The sequence below is a fragment of the Neophocaena asiaeorientalis genome, unplaced genomic scaffold (genome assembly GCF_003031525.2).
Source record: "Neophocaena asiaeorientalis asiaeorientalis breed wild unplaced genomic scaffold, Neophocaena_asiaeorientalis_V1.1 scaffold138, whole genome shotgun sequence".
NCBI classification, from domain to species: Eukaryota; Metazoa; Chordata; class Mammalia; order Artiodactyla; family Phocoenidae; genus Neophocaena; species Neophocaena asiaeorientalis.
The window spans coordinates 254,093-277,099 of record NW_020172632.1 but is presented as its reverse complement, the minus strand read 5'-3'; the positions used below and the strand labels follow the sequence as shown (position 1 = coordinate 277,099).

Below are 23,007 nucleotides of genomic sequence, written 5' to 3'. Positions count from 1 at the left end.
TATGGCTAAGTTCCTGTTAAAAGTCAATTTTACATGAATTTTCAAAATGGATTATTAAAAAAAACACATTATAATTTCTTAGTTTCATCTATTTTACTTTAGACAGTAGTACAATACCGTAAATAATTATGAACGTGTTGCTTCAATAATTTTACTAGTGCTTTTAGGACAAAACAAACTTCTTGATAGGCTACCAATATTATAAAAAGTAAAAGTAAACTGAAGGGGCTTATCTTCCTAGTTCTGATTTTAAAACACTAAGTCTTCTGTATTACCTCACCTCTACAGGAAGGGACCATGGATAAAAAACCAAAAATGACTATATGATAAAAAAAAGGTCCAGGGGAAGATGATTCAGGGAATCAGGGAAAGATTAGGTGAATTTAAGAGACACTAGTAGCGGCTGGGCACTGAGAGTCCACAAACCACAGTACAGAGACCCAAGATTCATGAAGGAAGAGGCAAGCATTGGGTCGTGGAAACCCTGTACCTCTGGAGCTACATGCTCTGTGATGGAAGAGATGAAAGAAACCGGGGACTCTTCAGCTAGATGATTTGCTATTCATGTTACAGATTTTTAAAACATGATCATGGCCCAAAATGCGAATTTTCCAGTGCTTGAGAAAAGAGGTTTGGAATTAATACACCACCCACTTTTTACAAAGAACAAGTCTGAAATTGTAAAACCCATTTTAGACTCTATTCAAAAAGAAGTACACCTGAAACTAACACAATATTGTAAATTGATAAAATATACATACTTTAATTTAAAAAAAGAAGAAAAGGCCTAGCTTTTCATTCAGTCTCCAGTGTTTTGAAAAGCAAACTAATCTGTCACGGTATTTCTTTTTCTCCTGCATATTGCTCCCCTCCCTGCCCCAAATCACATTGTTACTTTACTACCAGGCAGGCTACGGATACTCACTTCATCAACAGATTTAGAAGCATCTATTTTCTTGACTTTCCCCATTTCTTCATATAAGTCAATAATTGGCTTTGTTGACTGAAGATAGGTTTGAATTCTGCAACAGAAGCAAATATTGCGAAGTTCTAAGCATACTTCTCTCCCCTGTTTAGGACAGATCGGGGGACAATACAGAATAAAACCCAGTTGGCTCCCTCCCTTATCAGCTTTTTGGACAAGCCATTCTACATATTTAAGCATGACATTTTCTTTTTCTGGTCCAAAATGGGGCACGTGTTTAATCTGTTACTCAAGTTCCAAACTGAGACGTGGTGGCAATGTGTAAAAACTGCAAAGTACCTCTTTTCCAAGCTCTCTCTGTTGTCATCACTTCTACCACTACTCTTTCCCCTCTCAAGACATCGTTCAATACAGATCTAAAAAGAGAAATATATAAAAAGTTATTTTTAAAAAGATATGAATTTGCCAGTCTTTTAAACCTGAAAAGAGAAGTTCAAAGAGATTACCAACAAAACCCTGCATTAAACCCAATGTGTTTAATTCATTAATCAACATGCAAAGTTGAAACATGTGGTTCAATTTATATAAACTAGGTTAAATAAGTACAGAGCATAATAAGAATTCATTCATGACTCAGTTTTTCCTGTGTATTTTTTTTCAAACCGCAATAAAGAGATGATCTCTATGTGTATGGTTCCATCTATTATTAACTTATTAGGTATGAATTACATGCGTCAAACTTTGTTCCATTTTTGCTTACTTTTTGATAATGCCATAAATATCCAAATATTTAAGAGTTAACATATTTGCATTTGAATAAAGTATCCCTTGTTAATCGTGAATAAACATTCCTTAGTTATAAAGCTGTGGTAACATTCTAAAATTAACTCTGAAGAATAAGTGAAAACATATTTTTGGGGGTTGGAAAAAGAGAGTTACATTTTAAAACAACTCAAAGGCTGCAGCAAGTCTCTCCACCACAGGCACATTTGCAATTCAACCTAAGAATAGTCAACTTCCTTCAAGGCAGTACTGCTGATTCTTATTCTTTCAGGCCGTTGGCATTAATTTAATAAAGTTTATATTACAGCTGTCATACAGAGTCAGGCCTTTTAATTAAATGATTCCGGGGGAAAAAAAAAAAAGATACCGAGAAATTCATTTAGTTATTCAAAAGTATGTCTGGGTATGTTATTAGAAGCACCAGAAAGAAGAAGACTGCTTTCCTGCTTTTTTTCATTTCACTCTTAGAAGACAAATCAGGCTATCATACATGTTTCTTTAAAGTTGAAAGTTTTCCCAACTTCCCAGAAATGTGTGTTTCTTTTCCAGTAAACGACATCCTAAGGCAAGATACTCTCTGATAATAGTGCCTACTCAAGAAGTAACAATGCAGCTTCATTACCTAACATGGTATGAGTCAATTCTTAACGCAAAACACAAATTCTTGTTATTTTGAAAATAAAGCAAGTTTTAGGCCCACAATATTGCTGATGCCAAATATCTTAAGATAGTGCTGTTCTGTGCATCCAACTTACCAATTCAAAAAACACTGCTGTCAATATAAAATGTAAATATAAGTGAAACAAATCACTTTCTTTTTCTCTAACAGTTGACCATCAGCTGTTTTAAAGCCCATATAGGCAGATAAAGATTTTCATTACCTCATTATTACAGTCAAAAAACAAAACAAAAGATACATCAGCCTTCCCATCCATGGTCTTGTTCCAACCTTGAAGGTTGTCTTGATTTCTTGGAAACCCATCAATCAAGAATTTATTCTTCTGAGCATTGGCCGCCATCGTCTGATCCATTTCCTAATGAAAAAGGGAAGATTTAAGTTCAACACTGTATTAATGCAATTTCTTAAGCAGAGTGGTAGCTATATGGGTGTGTTTTATTATTATTCTTTGAATCATAAGCATGGAGGGTGCATAGGAAAAAAAAGACTTAAAGGAAATAACATGTTTGCTTCAACCTGGTAGAGTTATGGTTATGTATCCCCCATTTTATACACATACACACACAATTTTTTTTCTGTAGTTTTAAAATTTTCTACTGTTAAGCATATATTATTTTCACGAAGTTATAAATAGCAAAAAGAGAAAAATAAGCATTAACCAGTATCTTTGCTCCAGTCAATAGAGACCCTTATCTTGCCTTCCCTTTCCTCATCCCAGGTCATTTTGCTATGGTAGGAAGTATGCTGCTTCTATAGGTACTCAGATTCTCTGCAATAATTCAAGTCCAACTGCAAAAAGCTTTGGATATATAAAGAGATTGCTAGCATTAATTATTAGTGTAGGAGTCAATACTCTTTTTTCTTTTTTTAAACTGAAGCTAATTTAAACCTAAATGCCACTGGCCACACCAAAACACAGGTAGCAAAGGAAACAATACATTCAGAAAGACAGCAAGAATTGCACATTTCACCATCCTCTTCCAAAGTCTGAATTTAGGTAGAATGCGGAAATATGTGACTGGGAGATGCAGATCTCGAATCTCCAAATCCTTACCACTATCAAGCACCATGAGATAAGCACAGATGCATGCCTTTGACAAACTCCAGAGGAGCCTCTACTCTAAAGCAAACCGACCTCCAGTTCCCTCAGTGCTCAAACTTTCCTGGTTCAAGAAGAACAATGGCTGTCAGGACCCCTAATTCCTTTATCTGAGGGTTGGCTTTAACCCAGCATCTAGCTTCTCCAATATCCACAAAATTTCAGAATGCTTTTGGACTCCTGCTATAGCATTTCTATCCCAATTATGGTAGTAGAAGATATCTGAAGGGGTACATCAATATTCTACTCACTCAACATACTCATGCAAGGCCTACCATCAAGGAACATGAAGAGCAAGGTCATGGCCCCCGGCAGGCTCACAGTCCAGTGTGTAACAAATATGTGGAAGTAAATGTGCTAAGTTCTATACTGAGGTATGCAAGGATGCTGTGATAAAACGAAGAAGCAAGCACAAACTACCTGGGAAACTGCCAGGAAGAGCTTTACCGAAGAGGTGGCAGAGGAGCTGAATTCTGAATAATGAAATGGCAGGCAGACAGGGATCAAGGTACTCCAGATGGTGTCAACTGGATGTTAAAGGCTCAGAAATGAAGAAGCATAACAGCTTTGATGAATCTGAAATAAGCTGGTAGAGGTGAACCTTAGGATGCGTGTAGAGAGTGGAAGGAGAAATGACTAGAAAGTAGGTAGGGCCAAAATTAATGAAGAACTTGTTATACCACACTAAGGATTTGGTTTTTATTCTGCAAGCAATACAGGATCACTGAGAAATTTTAAGTAGTAGAAGAACATGCTCCCATCACCTTTAGAAAAAAAAAATCATCCATGAAGGATGGATTAGAAGGGGACAAAGATGGATTAAAGGCAAAAGACTAATGATAAGGCTCTAGTGATGGTCCAAATAAGAAAAAAAGAGGATCTTGGGACTTCCCTGGTGGTGCAGTGGTTAAGGATCCACCTGCCAATGCAGGGGACACAGGTTCGATCCCCAGTCCAGGAAGATCTCACATACCGCTGAGCAACTAAGCCCATGCACCACAACTACTGAGCCTGCGAGCCACAACTACTGAAGCCCGCATGCCTAGAGCCCGTGCTCCACAACAAGGGCACGGGCTTGCAATGGGAAGCCCACACACCACAACGAAGAGCAGCCCCCGCTCACCGCAACTAGAGAAAGCCCGCACACAGCAACGAAGAGTCAACGCAGCCAAAATATAAATAAGTAAAAAATGAAAAATATATTTCAGTGATTGATTTCCCAACATAATGTCTGCATTCTTCCCAATATTATTTAAAAAAAAAAAAAAGACAAAAAGAGGATCTGAACTAAGATGATAGTACTAATAGAGGAGAAAAAAACTATCAATAAATAGAAGAGGATAAAGAGAAAGATAATTGAAAGGATCTGCTCACTGAGTGGATTCGGGAAATTGAGGAAGAGGTGGAAAATATAGGATGGCTCCCAGATTTCTGGCTTGGGCAGCTCGGTAGATGGTAGAACCATTAACCAGGATAGGAAATAAAGGGTGATCACATTTTAGATGATACAGCCAGACTCGGACATGTTGATTTTGAGATACTCGTGAGACATTCAGATGGATGCCTAATAGTTAGTTAGAAATATAGGTCTGGGGAATTCCCTGGCAGTCCAGTGGTTAGGACTCCGTGTTTTCACTGCTGGTGGTGCAGGTTCGATCCTTGGTCAGGGAACCAAGATCTTCCAAGAGGCGGAGTGCAGCCAAAAAAAAAAAGAAATATAGGTCTGGAGTTCAGAAAAAGAGATTTGTGCTAGAGTTATAGATAGATTCTGGGATCATTAGCACAGTGTAAACCTTGGACATGGCTAACAACATCCAGCAAGAAATGTAAAAAATAAGAGGAGGACCAAGGACGAAACCCCGAGAAGCATCATGGTTTAAGAAACTTGCAGAAGAAGAGTTATCAAAGGAGATTTAAGAAATAGCAGTCACTGAAGGAGGAAGAGAATCAAGAGAAATGGTGTCACAGACAACAAAGGAGGAACGAGTTTCAAAAAGACAGGAAGTTAAAGGCTACAAGAAAAATGACTGAAAATATCCCCTAGATTTGATAGAGATCACTGGTAACATCAGCAAGAATAGTTTCAATGAAGATGGAAATAGAGTCTTAGTGCAAAGAGCTGAAGAGTAGAAAATGAAAAAGTAAAAAATGTAGACTATTCTTTCACAATTAAGCATAAAAGTGGAGAAAGGGCATTAAATCCAGAGAACAAGGAGGAGGATTTAGTTACTCTGAATGGAAGCATTCCAATCTCTGAAACAAGAGTTAAGAATGTGTGTGAATGAGCCACTCTTCAAGTTTCTCTGGTTCCAATCAGAAGCTCATGTATCTCTTCCATTGGGCTTCAACTATTTCTTGCTGTGCCCACTCTTCCATTTCTCCTTCACGTTTCTTGTATGTGAAAATATCTGTTAATGACTATAATCTTGAGAATCTATAGTGGAGAGATATCATGTAAATGCAAGGTATCTGTTTTTAGGTTGGACCTATTTTCGTTTGATAGCTGTTAGTCTCAGCATTTCACACTGAAGACTGTGACGCATGCACCAGAAAAAGAAACATCAAGACTGAGAGAATGGCAACGATGGGAGGGTCATGGGAGGGAGAGAGGAAGGGAAAGAAAGAGGGAGGGAGGGACAAAGTCTGGAAGAAAACGGAAAAGGGAAAGGAGGAAAAAGAAATAGAAATGGAAGGAGGGTGGACTGTCTGCACGCTGGGAAGGGTCAAGTGTACACATATGAATGTTCAGTTGTAGCTGATCCTAGACCAAGGTAGAGAATGTTTCCTACTGTCCAATTTCTTCCCAGGTGAAAGTGGAACTTCCAGTTCTGCCATTCTCAAACACCATGACCACCCTCCACAATCAAGAAATTCAATACTCTGATTTTTTTCATTACTCAAAGGGAAGGCAGATTTAATTTCTCAGTTCCTTGTTGGTTTTAACTGGTTGGCATTCACACTCCTTACCCTCTTCAACAAACTGATGGTTATCTCAACTGGCACAATCTTTCCATCTTTAATGTACTTCTCAATGAGTTCACCATACTGTGAATCTGGGTTCTTCCTTTCGTCACGAAGAAGCTCTCCTGCAGAAAGGTGTGTGTAGCCATATTTCTGAAAGAACAAACATATAGGAAAAAGATCAAAATACATTCAACCCAGGGTTAGGACTACTGTTTGTTTCCCTTCACGGTAACTTTTATATTCTAATTTTTCTATAATAAACAAGCTTTGCTTATATAATAAATAAATAATAAAGAAAAACTGAAGAGAGATTTCATACAATCCAGTTTGCTTAAAAAATATCCTTAACCTATGTAGCATATGGTAGCTATAATGTTCACAAATCATGCAATCAACCCGAAACTTATTTAACCATTCAAGGCATTAACAGCTCATCATATTCTTTCACAAACACAAAGTTTAAATGTTATTAATAATGCTCAAAGAAATGTCTAACAAAAATCTATATAATTCAAGGCAAAACCCCCAAAATCTTACCACAGTTGGCTGTACCCACCTTCTATAAGATCCTCCCTCCCTTAAACTCAACCCATCTAAATTGAACTCATCAGCACTTACACAAACCCCATTCTTCTGTTTTGTTCCCTTTCTCAGTAAACAGTACAAGTCCTACCCCTCCATGAAATTAGCTTTCCTGACCACTCTGGAGAGTGGACACATAATCAAATAGTGTCTTAGAATATCACTGTCTCTCCATCTAAGCCTGTATCTTCTTTACCACTCTCGAAAGTCCATTTCCCACCTCTCTAGTTGTGACTAGAGAGGTCTCATCTGTAAAATGGGAATATAGATACCTATTTTATAATTCAGTGGTGATGATTAAATGAGATAATGTATTTATATAAAATGCCTACCAAAGAGCCTGACAGGTAGCAGGAGATAAAAGCCATCAATTACCTCCTTGCCATCATGAAGATACTTATCTTAAATAACCTGGAAGCATTTTTATATTAAATATACACAGCATTTTTATATTATTACATACACGCATGTGTGTGCATGTGTGTATATATATGTATTCACTTTAAAGGTTTTTGGGTTTTTTTAAAAATAAATTTATTTATTTTTGGCTGTGCTGAGTCTTCATGGCTGTGTGCGGGCTTTCTCTAGTTGTGATGAGTGGGGGCTACTCTTTGTTGCAGTGTGTGGGCTTCTCACTGCAGTGGCTTCTCTCTGCTGCAGAGCACGGGCCCCAGAGTGCACAGGCTTAAGTAATTGTGGCACGCAGGCTCAGTAGCTGTGGCTCATGGGCTCTAGAGCACAGGCTCAGCAGTTGCGGTGCATGGGCTTAGTTGCTCCGCAGCATGTGGGATCTTCCCGGATCAGGGCTCGAACTCGTGTCCCCTGCGTTGGCAGGCGGATTCTTGACCACTGTGCCACCAGGGAAGTCCGGCTTTAAAGGTTTTGACAGAGAGACCAATCAAAGGACTTAAGTGAGATAAAAGATATGAATACACTGTGAAAGGTCAGGAGTATAGTAGTATTACAATTGTGATGGTCATTATTAAGGATTTACAAATGATGTATTAGGTCAGGGAATAGGATAATAGTTGAACTAAGTCACATAAGATGCTATAGTGTTATTCTGCCATTTCCCCGTGGTTGGAATGAGAAAACAATACAGATCTAAGAGACAATTATGAATACTGAAAAGCTTCTTCCTCCACATGAACTAGCATGTTCCCTTTTATTAAATCAAAAGAACTATAAAATCTATTTTCATAATAATAATTTTCATAATAATAAAATAGATTATTTTTACTCTCAAATATCAGAATACTGAGATCTATATTCAATGTTCAATTACAGCAATCATCTAGTCCCAAATTTTTAAGATTCCCTAAATGGGATTTTATCTCATTCATAGTAAGTGTACCATAAGTATTTGATAACTTAAATTTTATCTTTAATTTCAATGTTAAAATTTGAGGCAGCCCACACTCCCACCCCTCCTTCCAGAACAGAATGTTTCAACTGCACAGTTTACAAAACTTAACTCTCTCAATTACTGAGGCTACAGTGAGTTTTCTCTCTCTCTCTCTCTCTTTTTTTAAGATTGCAGAAGCCATTCTTTACTCCTTTTCTATCTCTATTGCTGGCTAAACTTGTTCTTGTTTATTACTAAAGTAAGCCAACAATAAGGTAGTCAGCAAAGAAAAACTAAATAGCTTATTTGCTGACTAAAATTGGATATAAAGTTTGAGGAGAATAAACAAAAACCACAGTATCACTCATGTCTCTCTTAGGCATACAGCTCTTTGCATGAAAAGAAATGATCAAAAGTGTATTTAGTTGTTGTAATAGGCTTTTAAAAACACTCCCATCATTTACAGAAAATGGAAATAAATACAAAAGTACTTAATTATTTAAACTGTTATTTTAAAATTATTTTCACACCACACCATTTTTAAATGCCTACTTTTATCACCAAGTATAAATTTTTGAAAGACGGGTATGGATATGGAAAAGACTTTATGAAAAACAAGATGTGACCTACTTTCCCATTTACTATGTACAATTTTCAGAAAGCATTTTGCAACGGCTGTCCACAAAATTTTACAGCAGCTTCATTTTCCACTGCTTACTCTGGCTCCTGCTTGGAAGTCTATGCTTGCTGGATGCTCTCATCTGGTCTAGAGATTATAGCATATGGTAATATTGAATAAATGCAGAGACAAACAGTGCTAAACAACGGCAAACGCTCAGTGAAACACCAACAATACAGATTGCTCTGTACAGATTGCCTTGGCTGTATGAACAACATATACATTTAGAAACCCAGCTAGTAATTTAGAAATTAGTACACACACTGTTTGTTTCCTGACATTGAAGAGCTCAAATCTGCAAGCTTACATTACATTACAATGGGTTTTGGCATATCACTTTTTTAAAAGAGAGACTAGTTGTAAATTGTAGAAGTGTACAAATGATATGTCTTTAAAAAATTACACAGAAAACAACCTTATCTGCAAAGTCCAAGGAGATAAGGAATTTAAATAAATATAATCATGTCAAATCTATATATGTCTTTCTATTTCTCATCCACATTCCATTTTTTAAAATCCTCTATTTACCAGTTACTTTTTTATACTATATTTTTCTTAAGGATTTTGCTGAAGCTTTCCACTCACCACAGAGTTTCTACAACAAAAAAGCAACTATCACTTACACACTAGTTATTATGGTATTTAATTATAGCTAGACTTTAAAGGGCATGTTTTCAAAGCATTCTGCTGTCATTAAGTAGTCACTGATGCCAATTTTGAGGAAAGCAAGAATGGATATTTCCCAGGCTTAACCCAAACTTTTTCACATTCTCTGAAATTTCCTAGCAATTAAAATCTAGTGGGTCACTAATTACAGTCTTAAGACCAACATTTAAACCACAGCAAATTATAAACACTATAAACTATAATAGCTACAATTACAAGCCACTATTCAGCTAAAAATAGTAGTTTTCTAGTGACAAATGTATAAATTCAATTCATTTAGAGTAAACGTCTAAATTTTTTTACTTTCATTTTCTCCTTTAAGAAGTTGAAAAACAACTCAATAACTTCTGTGAATTAGACACTAAGATTTGGAGGGAGGAGAAATGCACCATATTCTCAACAAGTACAGAACAGCACTCTGTTACTACAGCTAAGCAAATGTTGACAATTTTACGGTATCAAATCTCAAATCATCTCGATAACTTCTCTCCCTTCTTAGCAATTCTCTTTCCTCCTTTCTAAATTTAGGTAATGTCGTTCTATGTGAATAGAAACAACAACAAAAAGAATCAAAACCAAAACAATAGCAAAAAAAAGAGTTCAAGGTACAAATGATGTGTAAATGGCAAGTCCTTGGGGGCAGAGGAGATCCACATGCCAGGCACCTCCTCCTGTGAGTATGGCAATTAGAAAGTGCCATTGGACTGCTACTGAGCCTTGAGCTACATAGAGGGAACACGGCAGAGATAGCAGATACAAATATATTTTTAAAGCAACTGAATTAAAACTATTGGTGTCCTTTAAATAGCTGACACATCTATGAAGCATCTAAGACTAAGTTACTTTGCATTCCCCGTAAGATTAGTGAACCTTAAAAATCTAATTCTGATTATGTACTGTGAACAAGGCACCTTCAGCATAACACCTGGAAATGCTATCCGGAGCCATCCAGACTCACCAGTTTGGCACTGCTGCAAACAATGTCTTTAGAGCTTACAGCATCCCAGCAACACTTCACGTAAGGCTATCATTTATTTCAAAAGGCATTTCCAACAGAACTTTTTCTGATTACTTTGAGATGTCTGATAAGCACTTTCCAGTAACATTACCTGCCAGTCTTGGAGAACTTACTTTTGACTGTAAGAACTGCTGTACAGTGCCCAGATGCTTAAAATTGGTGAACTGTTTCGGGTTCCTTCCAGTTTTACCCACAGAGGGTTAGAAAAAGGATTTTTCTTATAATCACCAATTTACAGAGGTTAGAAAGAAAGAAAGAAAGGAAGGGAGGGAGGGAAGGAGGGAGGAATGGGAGTGGATAGAGAGAGAGAAAGGGAAGGGGTAGGGAAAAGAGGAAGGAAGGAGGAAAGGAGGCATAGGAAGGAAAGAAGACAGTGGGAGAAAGGTTAAATATAATATCTGACTTAAACTGCTCGCTGATTTCCAATCTCATTTTTAGTCCACCCTCATTGTATTTCCAAATGTGTACATCACGTTTGACCATGCCTATTTAATTACAAATCTACATATTAACTATAAACTATGAAAGTTATAAACCAAGCTAAATCTTTTCTTAGGCAAAATCTTTAGCAGACAGACTCCAAATTAACATGAAGCATATTTCTTTCTCTAATTAAAGAGTGATAGTTTAAAAGCTTATATCCTGCAAGGGAGAAAAGAGGAGGGATATAATCCATTCAACTGCAGACAATTACAGCATTATTTTATTTTCCTCAATGTTTTGCTCTTCATGTAAGAAAACCTTAATTCAGGCAATACATCGAACTTATTTATTTATTTATTTTTTTTGCGGTACGTGGGCCTCTTACTGTCGTGGCCTCTCACATTGCGGAGCACAGGCTCCGGATGCGCAGGCTCAGCCGCTCCGCAGCATGTGGGATCTTCCCGGACCGGGGCACGAACCCACGTCCCCTGCATCAGCAGGCGGACTCTCAACCACTGCGCCACCAGGGAAGCCCGGAACTTATTTTAAATCCATAAATATTTATTAAGTCTCTATAAAGTGCCAGGCAATGTGCTAATTTGGGGAAATAAATAGGTTATATTCACAAAGGATGAAATAATGACTTACATATTTACAGTGACTTGAGCCCTACTATTAATTAATAAAGTCAATTTTTCATATTTGCATTAACTTTTCCTAAGGAATTCAGTCTTTACCAGCACTGTCTGCTTGGGGAAGAGGTGATTCTTCAGAGGCAATGACAAGAAGGTAGAACAATAAATAAAACTTAAAGGGTGATTTAGAAGCCATGAAATAGACTGTTTTCTCATTTGTGTAAGGCCTCACTATCCCTCTGACATTTTGCAGAAGACTTCTCAGAATACTGAGGATTTTGGCATCTGTTCTACATCCCAAATGGACCCTATAGCAACTGTGAATTGGAATTTTCACACTCCAATTTCATTCCAGTTGGTCATTTCCAGTATTTTTACTTCTTTTAATTAATCTCAGCCATTCTGAATCAATCCACATTCCCTATAACAGAAAGGGATGGAAAACAGTCAAAGATGAAGATGAGGCCCAGAAGCCTCCAGGGATTCCAGGAGCTCACAGGCAATAATTTGAAAATTTCCAACATTAATGGATAGGTACAGAGGTCTTGTTAATCTTAAGAAACACTCATCTCATCTTGTTAATTAAATAATCAGTTCTTTTTTTTTTTTTTTTGCGGTACGCGGGCCTCTCACTGTTGTGGCCTCTCCCGTTGCGGAGCACAGGCTCTGGACGCGCAGGCTCAGTGGCCATGGCTCACGGGCCCAGGCGCTCCATGGCATGTGGGATCTTCCTGGACCGGGGCACGAACCCGTGTCCCCTGCATCGGCAGGCAGACCCCCAACCACTGCACCACCAGGGAAGCCCTAAATAATCAATTCTTACAGTCACTGCAGAGCCTACAAGCAACACACTCATATCACTACAACACAAATGCTGTTGCAGGTGGTCTAAGAGCCTAGAATTCACAGTTAATTCAATTCCTGTGATAACACTCAGAGGATATACATCAAACCACTCAAATGAATCTCTAGCCTCTATTCACTTTATGAAAGAGAGGTTTCTTAAACACTAAGCAGTACAGTACGAACTGTACTTATTTTTTTTAAAAAAAGGTGAGTAACATTAAAATGAGAATATCATTTACCCAGGGAATACCAAAAGTAAGAAAGTCACCCTAAGAAATATAACTACTTGGGAATACAATTTGTAAAGAGCCTCACTACAAAATAACCACAACATTTTAACAGCTTGGGTTCTCTTTAAGAACTAGAATTTATTTGGATTTACCAATCAACACTTGAGAAAAATGTGCAAAGGATACCAAACACTGAATTCAGTAATATATGCAAACGTAAAATTTGAGCACTTGCAACATTATCAAACAAATAGAGAAACGCATTTAGAGAAACACAGAGGCTTCAGCAAGGATCAGAAGAACGTAAGAACCGTGCATGAAGTCACATACTTAGAACACCGAACTAATAATGTGAGATAAGGGTTTTTTTTTTTTTTTTTTTTTTTTGTGGTACACGGGCCTCTCACTGTTGTGGCCTCTCCCGTTGCGGAGCACAGGCTCCGGACGCGCAAGCTCAGCAGCCATGGCTCATGGGCCCAGCCACTACGCGGCATGTGGGATTTCCCCGGACCAGGGCACAAACCCGTGTCCCCCTGCATCGGTAGGCGGACTCCCAACCACTGCGCCACCAGGGAAGCCCGAGATAAGGTTTTATAACTAAACTCTGTCACAATCCACTGTGACTCTAGGAAATTTATTTAACCTTTTTTAGACTTCAGTTTCTTCATTTGTAAAACAGAAATAATATCTATACTACCAGAAATCATATCTATACTACATTACACTATCAGCCACAGCCAAATATCATTATTAGCTGTTAAAACTAGGAGTATGAAGAACATACTCCTAAAAACATGGTCTACGCTACTAGATTCAAGACCTACTATGAGAGCACTCAGACGGGTCAGGGAGGAGTTAGACTAACTCATATAGGCTATTCCTGGAGCAAAGTCCAAGATAATCAGTGCCTAAACTACTAATTACATAGCAATAAAGGAGTGAAGTCAAAGAATAACTATAGAACAAGGAAAATATGATACATGAAAATGCAATTCACTATGAAAATACCCTCAAACACACAGGCTCCAAAAACTGGCATCACAGATGTATTTGAGTACATTAAAAATCTTATGAGAACAAGAATGCTTACTATCTTCTTATAAACAAACAGATCAATAGCCTTCCAACCAATTAGCAATGGCTAATTAGAAAATATACATTTTAAAAGATCCTACTCGAGTCAATTGTACCTCAATTTAAAAAATCCTATACAAAACAGTACTAAAAACTTAAATTTAGGGATAAATCTAAAACTAGTATATAAGAATTATAAGAAGAAACTAGAAACACTTAAAATCAGTATCATAAAAAGAAGGCATTCTATGTTCCTGGATAGAAACATTCGATACTGTAAATATTTAAATTTTCCACAAATTAATCTATAAATTGATGGCATCCGCAATCAAACTTCACCTGGGATTATTTATTTTTTAATGAAACTTGATGAGTTGATTCTCAAGTTTATCAGGAAGGGTAAATGTGAGAGAATGACCAAATTCGAAAATAATATTAACAACTACAAATGGGAACGTGTCCTACCAGATGGCATAAAATATTATAAAGCTACAGTAATTAAAACAGCATGATACTGGTATAAAAATAGACAAACGGAAAAATGAAATTCAACAGAGTCCAGAAACAGACCCAAGTATAAATGGGAATTCAATAAGTGATAGAGTCATCATCTAAAAATCAATGGGGAAAAGATGAACTATTTAATAAATGATACTATGCAACTGGCTACCCATCTGAAAAAAAATTAGACTCTTGCATCATATCATATGCAAAACTAAATTCCAGGTAAATTAGAGTTCTAAAACAATATAATATAAGCAAAAAACAAAAACAAAACAACCCTAGGATAGTACCAGGGGAAGATAATCTTGAGATAGAGAAAGACACTCCAAAACAAGAACCAAAACAGCTAAGATTTATGTTTGACCACGTGAACAATAAAAACTTATCACAGATATAACCAAATGACAAGCAATAGCTTGGGAGAAAATATTTTCACCATACAAAGGTGATAGGGTAATATACGTTGTATACAAAGAGATCCTACTAACAAAGAAAATAGCTCAATACAAAAATGGGCAAAGAAAAAACAATTCAGAGAGAACAACAGATGCTCAACCTTACTGGTAATCATGAAAATGCAAATTAAAGCAACGTGATTTCATTTTTCACCCATCAGATTGGTTAAAATAAAGACATATCTGGCTATGGCAAGGGTGGGGGTGGGGAAGAACCAGCATCCTGACAGTTCGTGGGAGTGTAAATTGGTTCAGTCTTTTTAGAGGGCAATTTGGCAGAGTCTAACAAAATTTAAGTTTGCATACCCTTTGGCTCAGTAATTCCATTTCTAGGAGCTGTGCTACTGAAATAGTTGCACATGTGCACACAAAGACACATGTAAGGAATGTTTATGTCAGCATCATCTGTAAACAGAAAATCTAAATGTCCACAAATATATGAATAGTTAAATAGATTACTGTATATATTATGAATGGAGTTGAGCTATCTGCATGTTCTGAAATGGAAAGCTATCCAAGATACACTGTTAAGCAAAAAAATAACAATAGACAACGTTTGTGTGCGTGCATTTTTATCTGTGTATAAATACATCAAAAGAGGACCAGAAAGCCACACACAAAAACGTTGGTAGGTGATTACATAAGGAGAGTAGGCTGGGACTTCCCTGGCGGCGCAGTGGTTACGAATCCGCCTGCCAATGCAGGGGACACGGGTTCCATCCCTGGTCCGGGAAGATCCCACATGCAGCAGAGCAACTAAGCCCGTGCGCCACTACAGAGCTTGTGCTGTAGAGCTCACGATCTACAACTACTGAGCCTGTGTGCCACAACTCCTGAAACCCGTGCGCCTAGAGCCCATGCTCCACAACAAGAGAAGCCACTGCAATGAGAAGCCTGCGCACCGCAACGAAGAGTAGCCCCTGCTCACCGCAACTAGAGAAAGCCCGTGCGCAGCAATGAAGACCCCAAGCAAACAAAAAAAAAAAAAAAAAAAAGAGTAGGCTAAGGTTAAGGAGAACTTTCACCTTACGTACTTTTGAATTGTTTGAATCTCAATGTACATGTATATAAACTTACTAAATTTTTAATTTAAAAAAGCATATATTCTATCCACACATCTCTAAATGGCAAATATCACAAAGACTGGGTTTTTTAAAATTTTAATTTAATTAATTTATTTTTTATACAGCATCACAAAGTAAGATTGTTGATTTAAGTGTTTTATTAATATCAAATCCTAAGAGAACAGCAAAATGAACTGCCTCACATTAGGAATAAAAATCCTTACATAAAAAACATTGTCTAAGGGCTTCCCTGATGGCGCAGTGGTTAAGAAGCTGCCTGCCAATGCAGGGGACACGGGTTCGAGCCCTGGTCCAGGAAGATCCCACATGCCGCGGAGCAACTAAGCCCGTGTGCCACAACTACAGAGCCTGCGCTCTAGAGCCCGTGAGCCACAACTACTGAGCCTGCGATCCACAACTACTGAAGCCTGCGTGCCTAGAACCCGTGCTCTGCAACGAGAAGCCACCGCAATGAGAAGCCTGCACACCACAACAAAGAGTAGCCCCCACTCACTGCAACTAGAGAAAGCCTGTGCACAGTAACGAAGACCCAACACAGCCATAAATAAATAAATAAATAAATAAAAGAATATACTCCATCAATAATGTGTGTAATGGAATGCTGTAAAAAAACATTAAGTTCAAGAAAAAAGAAAAACAGTACCTGTACAATCACAAACTTATTTAAAATTTAAAACTAAATCACTGTAGAGAATAGCAGCAAAAATCAAGTCAAATGTTTAGATAAAAATTTCTCTGGAAAGTGATCCATTCCTTAAACAAAGGAGAAACAAAAGTATAATATAGCAACACTGAAACACACTGCATGGGCATGAAGTCAAGAGTTATAGAAAGAGACAGAAAACAGTCCAGTTTTATAGCCTAAAAACAGATGGAAATTTAGAGACATACTCAGTTGAGAGGATCCAAAAGGCACAGCAGCAAAAGTTTAAAAGGAAACATATTTCAGTGAAGCCTTACTCTAGACACTAGAGTTCAAAATTATAAGCAAGATGTTCTGGAAATGACACCTCCATGATAGACAATGTACCCACACTACTTCTAGTCTCCAGAATGACCCCTTGGAGCACTTTCAGAACTTTATTGTGCCAACCACTCTCAACTGACTTTTTTTAAAAAGAGAAAATTAATCTAGCTTAGACAACAAAGAATCATCTTCATTTTTAGTCCATCAACCTGTGCTAATAGGAGAAAGTGTGAGGAAAATCAATATTTGGCTTTAAAAAATAGCATATGTTTCCAAACTTTTTTGGTGTAAAATTTACCTTCATGATTACATTTTTCTCAATCTAAAATTAAAGTCAGTCTAAGAATATACATTTTTGATGGTATAGCCATCATATCCTAGCCCAGCCTGGGATTCAACGTTGACCATAGACAACTGTACCCATTTATATAATGTAGAACAGGATATAAGGGATTACTGGTTCTTGATTAGAATCTAACTTCTTCACACAAAGGAAATGTCCTAAAAAGTGGTAAGCTTATGGGAAATTTTTATGGAAAGCTTTCTTTCCTGCCACGACTACACAACAGGAAGAATGCTGAAAACCATTTTGCAAAATGGACAACCTCTCCCTCCTCTCTAGCCTGACTTAACTTGGACCCAATTATGCCCTGGAATCAGTCAAGGAAGTATCAAGAATCTGTTGCTCCCACTCTTCCTTTCCATCTACCACTATCTCCTCTCTCTTCCACCCTCAACTCTCAGTCCCAGGCACAATACACTTACCAGTTATACCTTTTACAGTTCTGGCCTCACTTTATCAACCTTTTAATCTCTGCACCACAGGCAATAGAAAGCATACTGTATGTTCTAAAGTGCAAGATATGAGACCTCACCAAAATTTAAAACTTCTGTGCTTCCAAGGACACTACCAAGAAAATAAAAAGACAAGCCACAAGATGGGAGAAAATATTTACAAATCATGTATCTGGATAAGGGACTTGTACCAAAAAAATATTTTTAAAACTTTACAACTTAGCAATAAAAAGATAAATAACCCAATTTTAAAAATTGCAAAAGAGAGTTTTTTTAATGCAATATTCTGGGGGGGAAAAAAAAGGACAAAGGATTCAAACAGACATTTCTCCAAAGAAGATATTCAGATGGCCAGTATGGGAAAGTTCCTCATTAGTCATCAGGGAAATGCAAATCAAAACCATAATGAGATGCCAGTGCACCCTTCAGGATGGTTATGTAAAAAAAAAAAAGGACATGTGAGACAAGAAAGATGCTCACAGCATTAGTCATTAAGGAAATGCAAATCAAAACCATAATGAGATGCCAGTGCACCCTTCAGGATGGTTATGTAAAAAAAAAAAAGGACATGTGAGACAAGAAAGATGCTCACAGCATTAGTCATTAAGGAAATGCAAATCAAAACCACAATGCGATGCCAGTGCACACCTAGTAGGGTGGTTATAATCAAACAAACATAAAATGACAAGTGTTGGTGAGGATAAAGAAACCACATATCACGGGCAGAAATGTAAAATGGTACAGCTGCTGTGGAAAACAGTTTGGCAGCTCCTCAACAAGTCAGAATTATTATATGATCCGGCAATTTCACTCCCAGCTCTATACCCAAAAGACTCAAACAGATCCTTGTATGCCAGTGTTCATTGCAGCATTACTCACAATAGCGGAAAGGTGGAAGCAGCCCTTATCCAACAACAGGTGAATGCATAAACAAAATGTAATAAATACATACAATGAAACATTATTCAGCCATAAAAAGGAATGAAGTTCTGATACGTGCTAACATGGATGAAACCTGAAAACATTACGCTAAGTGAAATAAGCCATTAAAAAAAAAGGACAAATGTATGGTTCCACTTACATGAAGTACCTAAAATAGGCAATTCAGAGGCAAAAAGTAGATTAGAGGTTACTAGGAGCTGGGGGAAGGGAAGAATGGGAAATTATTGCCTAATAGAGTTTTTGTTTGGGGTGATGAAAACGTTTTAGAAATCGTGGTGATGGTCGCACAACGCTGTAAATGCAATTAATGCCACTGAACTGCACACTTAAAGTGGTTAAAATTTCATGATATATTTTACCAAAATTAAAAAAATTAATAACATAATATACCAAAAACACTGAATTCTATGCTTTTTAAATTTTATTTCTTTTTAATAATTTTATTTATTAATTTTTGGCTGTGTTGGGTCTTCATTGTTGAGTGCGGGCTTCCTGTAGTGTGGCAAGTGGGGGCTACTCTTCATTGCAGTGCGTGGGCTTCTCACGCACTGGTGGCTTCTCCTGTTGCGGAGCATGGGCTCTAGGCGCGTGGGCTTCAGTAGTTGTGGCACACGGGTTTCAGTAGTTGTGGCTCATGGGCTTCAGTAGTTGTGGCTCACAGGCTCTAGAGCTCAGGCTCAGTAGCTGTGGTGCACAGGCTTAGTTGCTCTGCAGCATGTAGGATCTTCCGAGATCAGGGCTCGAGCCCGTGTCCCCTGCATTGGCAGGCAGATTCCTAACCACTGTGCCACCAGCGAAGTCCCGAATTCTACACTTTAAATGGATGAGTTGTATGGTATATAAATTATATCTCCAAGTATTTTTTAAAAAACACAGAATACAACTTCTGAAAAGTCAGAAACAAAATTTCCAAAACAAGGAATCAATTAATTAAATAATGTATGTAATCTACAGAGTACAATATCATATAGATTATGTAGTAAAAGTGCATTTATTAACATGCTGATATGTTTGTGGTATTATAAGTACAAAGCAGGTTTCCAGAGTATGAGCCTACTAAAAAAAAAAAAAAAAAATCTCTGGAAAAATATGTCCCGAAATATTGATTAATGGTGGTTTTCTCTGGATGGTAAGATTACTGATAATTTTTACACCCTTCTTTTTACTCATCTGTGTTTTCTAATTTTTCTATAATGTATGTGTACTACTTATATAATTAAAAAGTAACCAAAAGTGGGACTTCTCTGGTGGTGCAGTGGTTAAGACTCTGCACTCCCAATGCAGGGGGCCCAGGTTCAATCCCTGGTCAGGGAACTGGATCCTACATGCATGTCACAACGAAGAGTTCACATGCCACAACTAAGGAGCCCATGAGCCGCACTAAGACCCGGTGCAACCAAATAAATAAATATTTTTTTTAAAAAGTAACCAAAAGTAAAAGTATGCATATTTTTAATAACAGGACAGGTAAGGTACATATTCAGGCTTAACTTATGAAACTTATCCAATCATTAGGTCATTAGCTCCATCTGGCAACTAGTAACCTATTTTGAATATAAAGAGCATGTATACTATAAACTTTTCCTTAAATCCACTTGCCCTTTCTAGGATTTTTAAATCTAAGTTAACTCCAAACATTTTCTTTAAGTAGAAAGACCTTTCATATATGATAGACTCTAAAATACCATCCTGGGTTTTTAAAAATCTGTAAACTGATTAGTGTGGGTAATCATTTCCTTATGCTGTAGTAAACAATGGGAATACAATGCTCCCCAAAACTACTTTAATCTAAATTACTCTTTGATCTCTTCACTGTAGATCTTTTCTAAAATAATGCTAGCCTTTACGAATTTACTGAGTGCCATGTACTGCGCTGAACACTGTAGAAGCATTATGCTGTTTCATCTTTATAACAATCTAGTGAAGTTGTCATTATTATCATCAGTTTACAAATGAAGATAACAGAATCAGAAAAGTTAAGCAACATAGCCACAGGTGTTAGACTGAGATGTGAACCAACAACTGACTTCAAAGTCTACATTGTTTCTACTACTACGCTATATTGTAAGAAAGTTGGCTCCAATGTCCCATTTCTTAAATACTTTTAATTTAAAAAAATTCACACACAATTGTTCTACTTCAAAAAACTACTCCTTTTCCTGCCTTTACACGTTCTTTGTTATCACTCTGAAGTTCTATGTAAACATGAAATACAGTGGGAATTTATTAAATACAATTCCTTGGTGCTCCCATTCATACAGCATAGAATGGCAAAGAAGATACACATATTCATAATGATTGGATAACATGCCTCTTGAATGTGACTACACAGGATTACAACACTATCTAACAATGAAGTCTCAGTATACAGAACTGTTGTAGGGCTGGCAAGACCACCTATTTCCATACCTCTCATTTTATGAAAGGGGAAACTGAGATAAGCTGACTTGCTAGTTAGCAGACAGGAAACTGGCACTCAGGTCTCCTGACTCTCAGTGACGATTATTCCACAGTGGGCCTCTGAGGTAATTCCTAGGTGACAGACATGGAAATACAGAGTCTTGCCATCAAGCTACTATGGCCTTCTCATGACAGAATCTGCCGGTGGAAATTAAAAAGGAGACTCCAAGTTCATGGACTTTATCATTTTGTTGTATCCTAGCATGGAGAGAAGATCAGGAACTTTATCCACACACAGAGCCAGGCATATCCGACCCATCATTCAGCCAGATTCTGACCATCCTTCGTTTGCTTCGTTCTTGCCTTTCTCCACCTGTGACACCATTTCCATTTCCACTTGCCTCACCCAACAATCATTAAATAAGTAGCAAATAAAAATTTCCAGTTTAAAAACCTAAATTAACCATCAAGTCAATTCCCAATTACATAATATCAATAAAACATCTTCTGGACTGTCTACTCCCAGTAGACACCAAGAGAACAGAAATTCATGTTATTATCTACCTTATTATACTTAAAGTCTTATACGTTAAACACATAGAACTTTTCAGTGGCAAACATCAATGACTAATACATCATGGAAATTCCAAACACAAAGTGAGCAAAGAAGCAGTCTTTTGTAGAGCCCCAAACTAAGCATATTCAATTGATTGTTGGTATAGAATATACCCTAATGATAAATGGAACCAACTTACCGGTCTTCTGAAGATAACTGATGGAAACCAAGCATGGAACATGTGGTTTTTTTGGGATCCAGTTCCTCAAAGTGAAAGTTTCTAAGAATGGTACGTAATAACTGGGGCTTCTTCCTTTACCAAAGTGCTGTTTGGTTAGCTTTGTTCACCAGCAGCAGGAAACTGTCAGCAAACAGTATATTCAGCCACACCTGTTCTCTATTAAGTTCTAAATGCTCTTATCATATGTTCAGTCTATAAAAATGTCCTTAATTTAACTGAAATGTTAGAATAAATACATTCTCATATGCCAACTGGGCTAAAAGTACTAGCTTTAAGGTTAGCAAGAGTCAGTGTGATCAAGCTAACATGACACGAAGAGTAAGATGGTTATCCCGTCTCCACCTTTTCTCTCTTATCTAGTCTGAAAGTCCCACTACTACAGTGGTTTCTCTGAAATGCTCTCAATTTCAATTCAGAAGGACAACCATTAAAATACTGTACTCCTAAGTGACTCTCCTCACGTGACCACAGTCCTCTCCTATTAGCATCTTAACTAGGATGTGGTGTTTAATCGATTACCATCACTAAAACTTTAATCCAAAGGATGTAAATCAAGTAGATTTCAATGGGAGTAAGGATAAGGGGAAGAACTGACATTGAAGAGGTGTTCTGAGCTAGGGCAGACTTAGGTAGAGGTGTCTAATTTTGATGGGGGTGGAAAATATACATTCATTCAGAGAAACTCCTCCCAGGACTTCCCTGGTGGTGCAGTGGTTAAGAACTCCCCTGCCAATGCAGGGGACACGGGTTCGAGCCCTGGTCCGGTAAGATCCCACATGCCACGGAGCAACTAGGCCCGTGCGCCACAACTACTGAGCCTGCACTCTAGAGCCTGTGAGCCACAACTACTGAGCCTGTGTGCCACAACTACTGAAGCCTGTGAGCCTAGAGCCCATGCTCCGCAACAAGAGAAACCACCGAAATAAGAAGCCCACACACCACAATGAAGAGCAGCTCCCGCTTGCCGCAACTGGAGAAAGCCTTTGCGCCGAAGACCCAACAGAGCCATAAATAAATAAATAAAACGTACTAAAAAAAAGAGAGGAACCCCTCCCAGCACAGCACACTCATGTAGTTGGATACATATATATAATCTCTAATATTTGTATATTTA

General features: G+C 37.6%; 1 protein-coding gene across 1 annotated transcript in view; it reads right to left on the bottom strand.

Annotated features, from left to right (window-relative positions):
* CMPK1 (cytidine/uridine monophosphate kinase 1) overlaps positions 1–23,007 on the bottom strand; it is a 33,115-nt gene that overhangs the window by 1,136 nt on the left and 8,972 nt on the right. Inside the window, exons 2-5 of the mRNA XM_024739358.1 lie at positions 6,454–6,600; positions 2,590–2,742; positions 1,265–1,341; positions 926–1,022 (exon numbers count right to left, since the gene is read on the bottom strand). Of these exons, the coding sequence (XP_024595126.1) occupies positions 926–1,022; positions 1,265–1,341; positions 2,590–2,742; positions 6,454–6,600 (474 nt within the window). The remainder of the gene's footprint in view (positions 1–925; positions 1,023–1,264; positions 1,342–2,589; positions 2,743–6,453; positions 6,601–23,007) is intronic.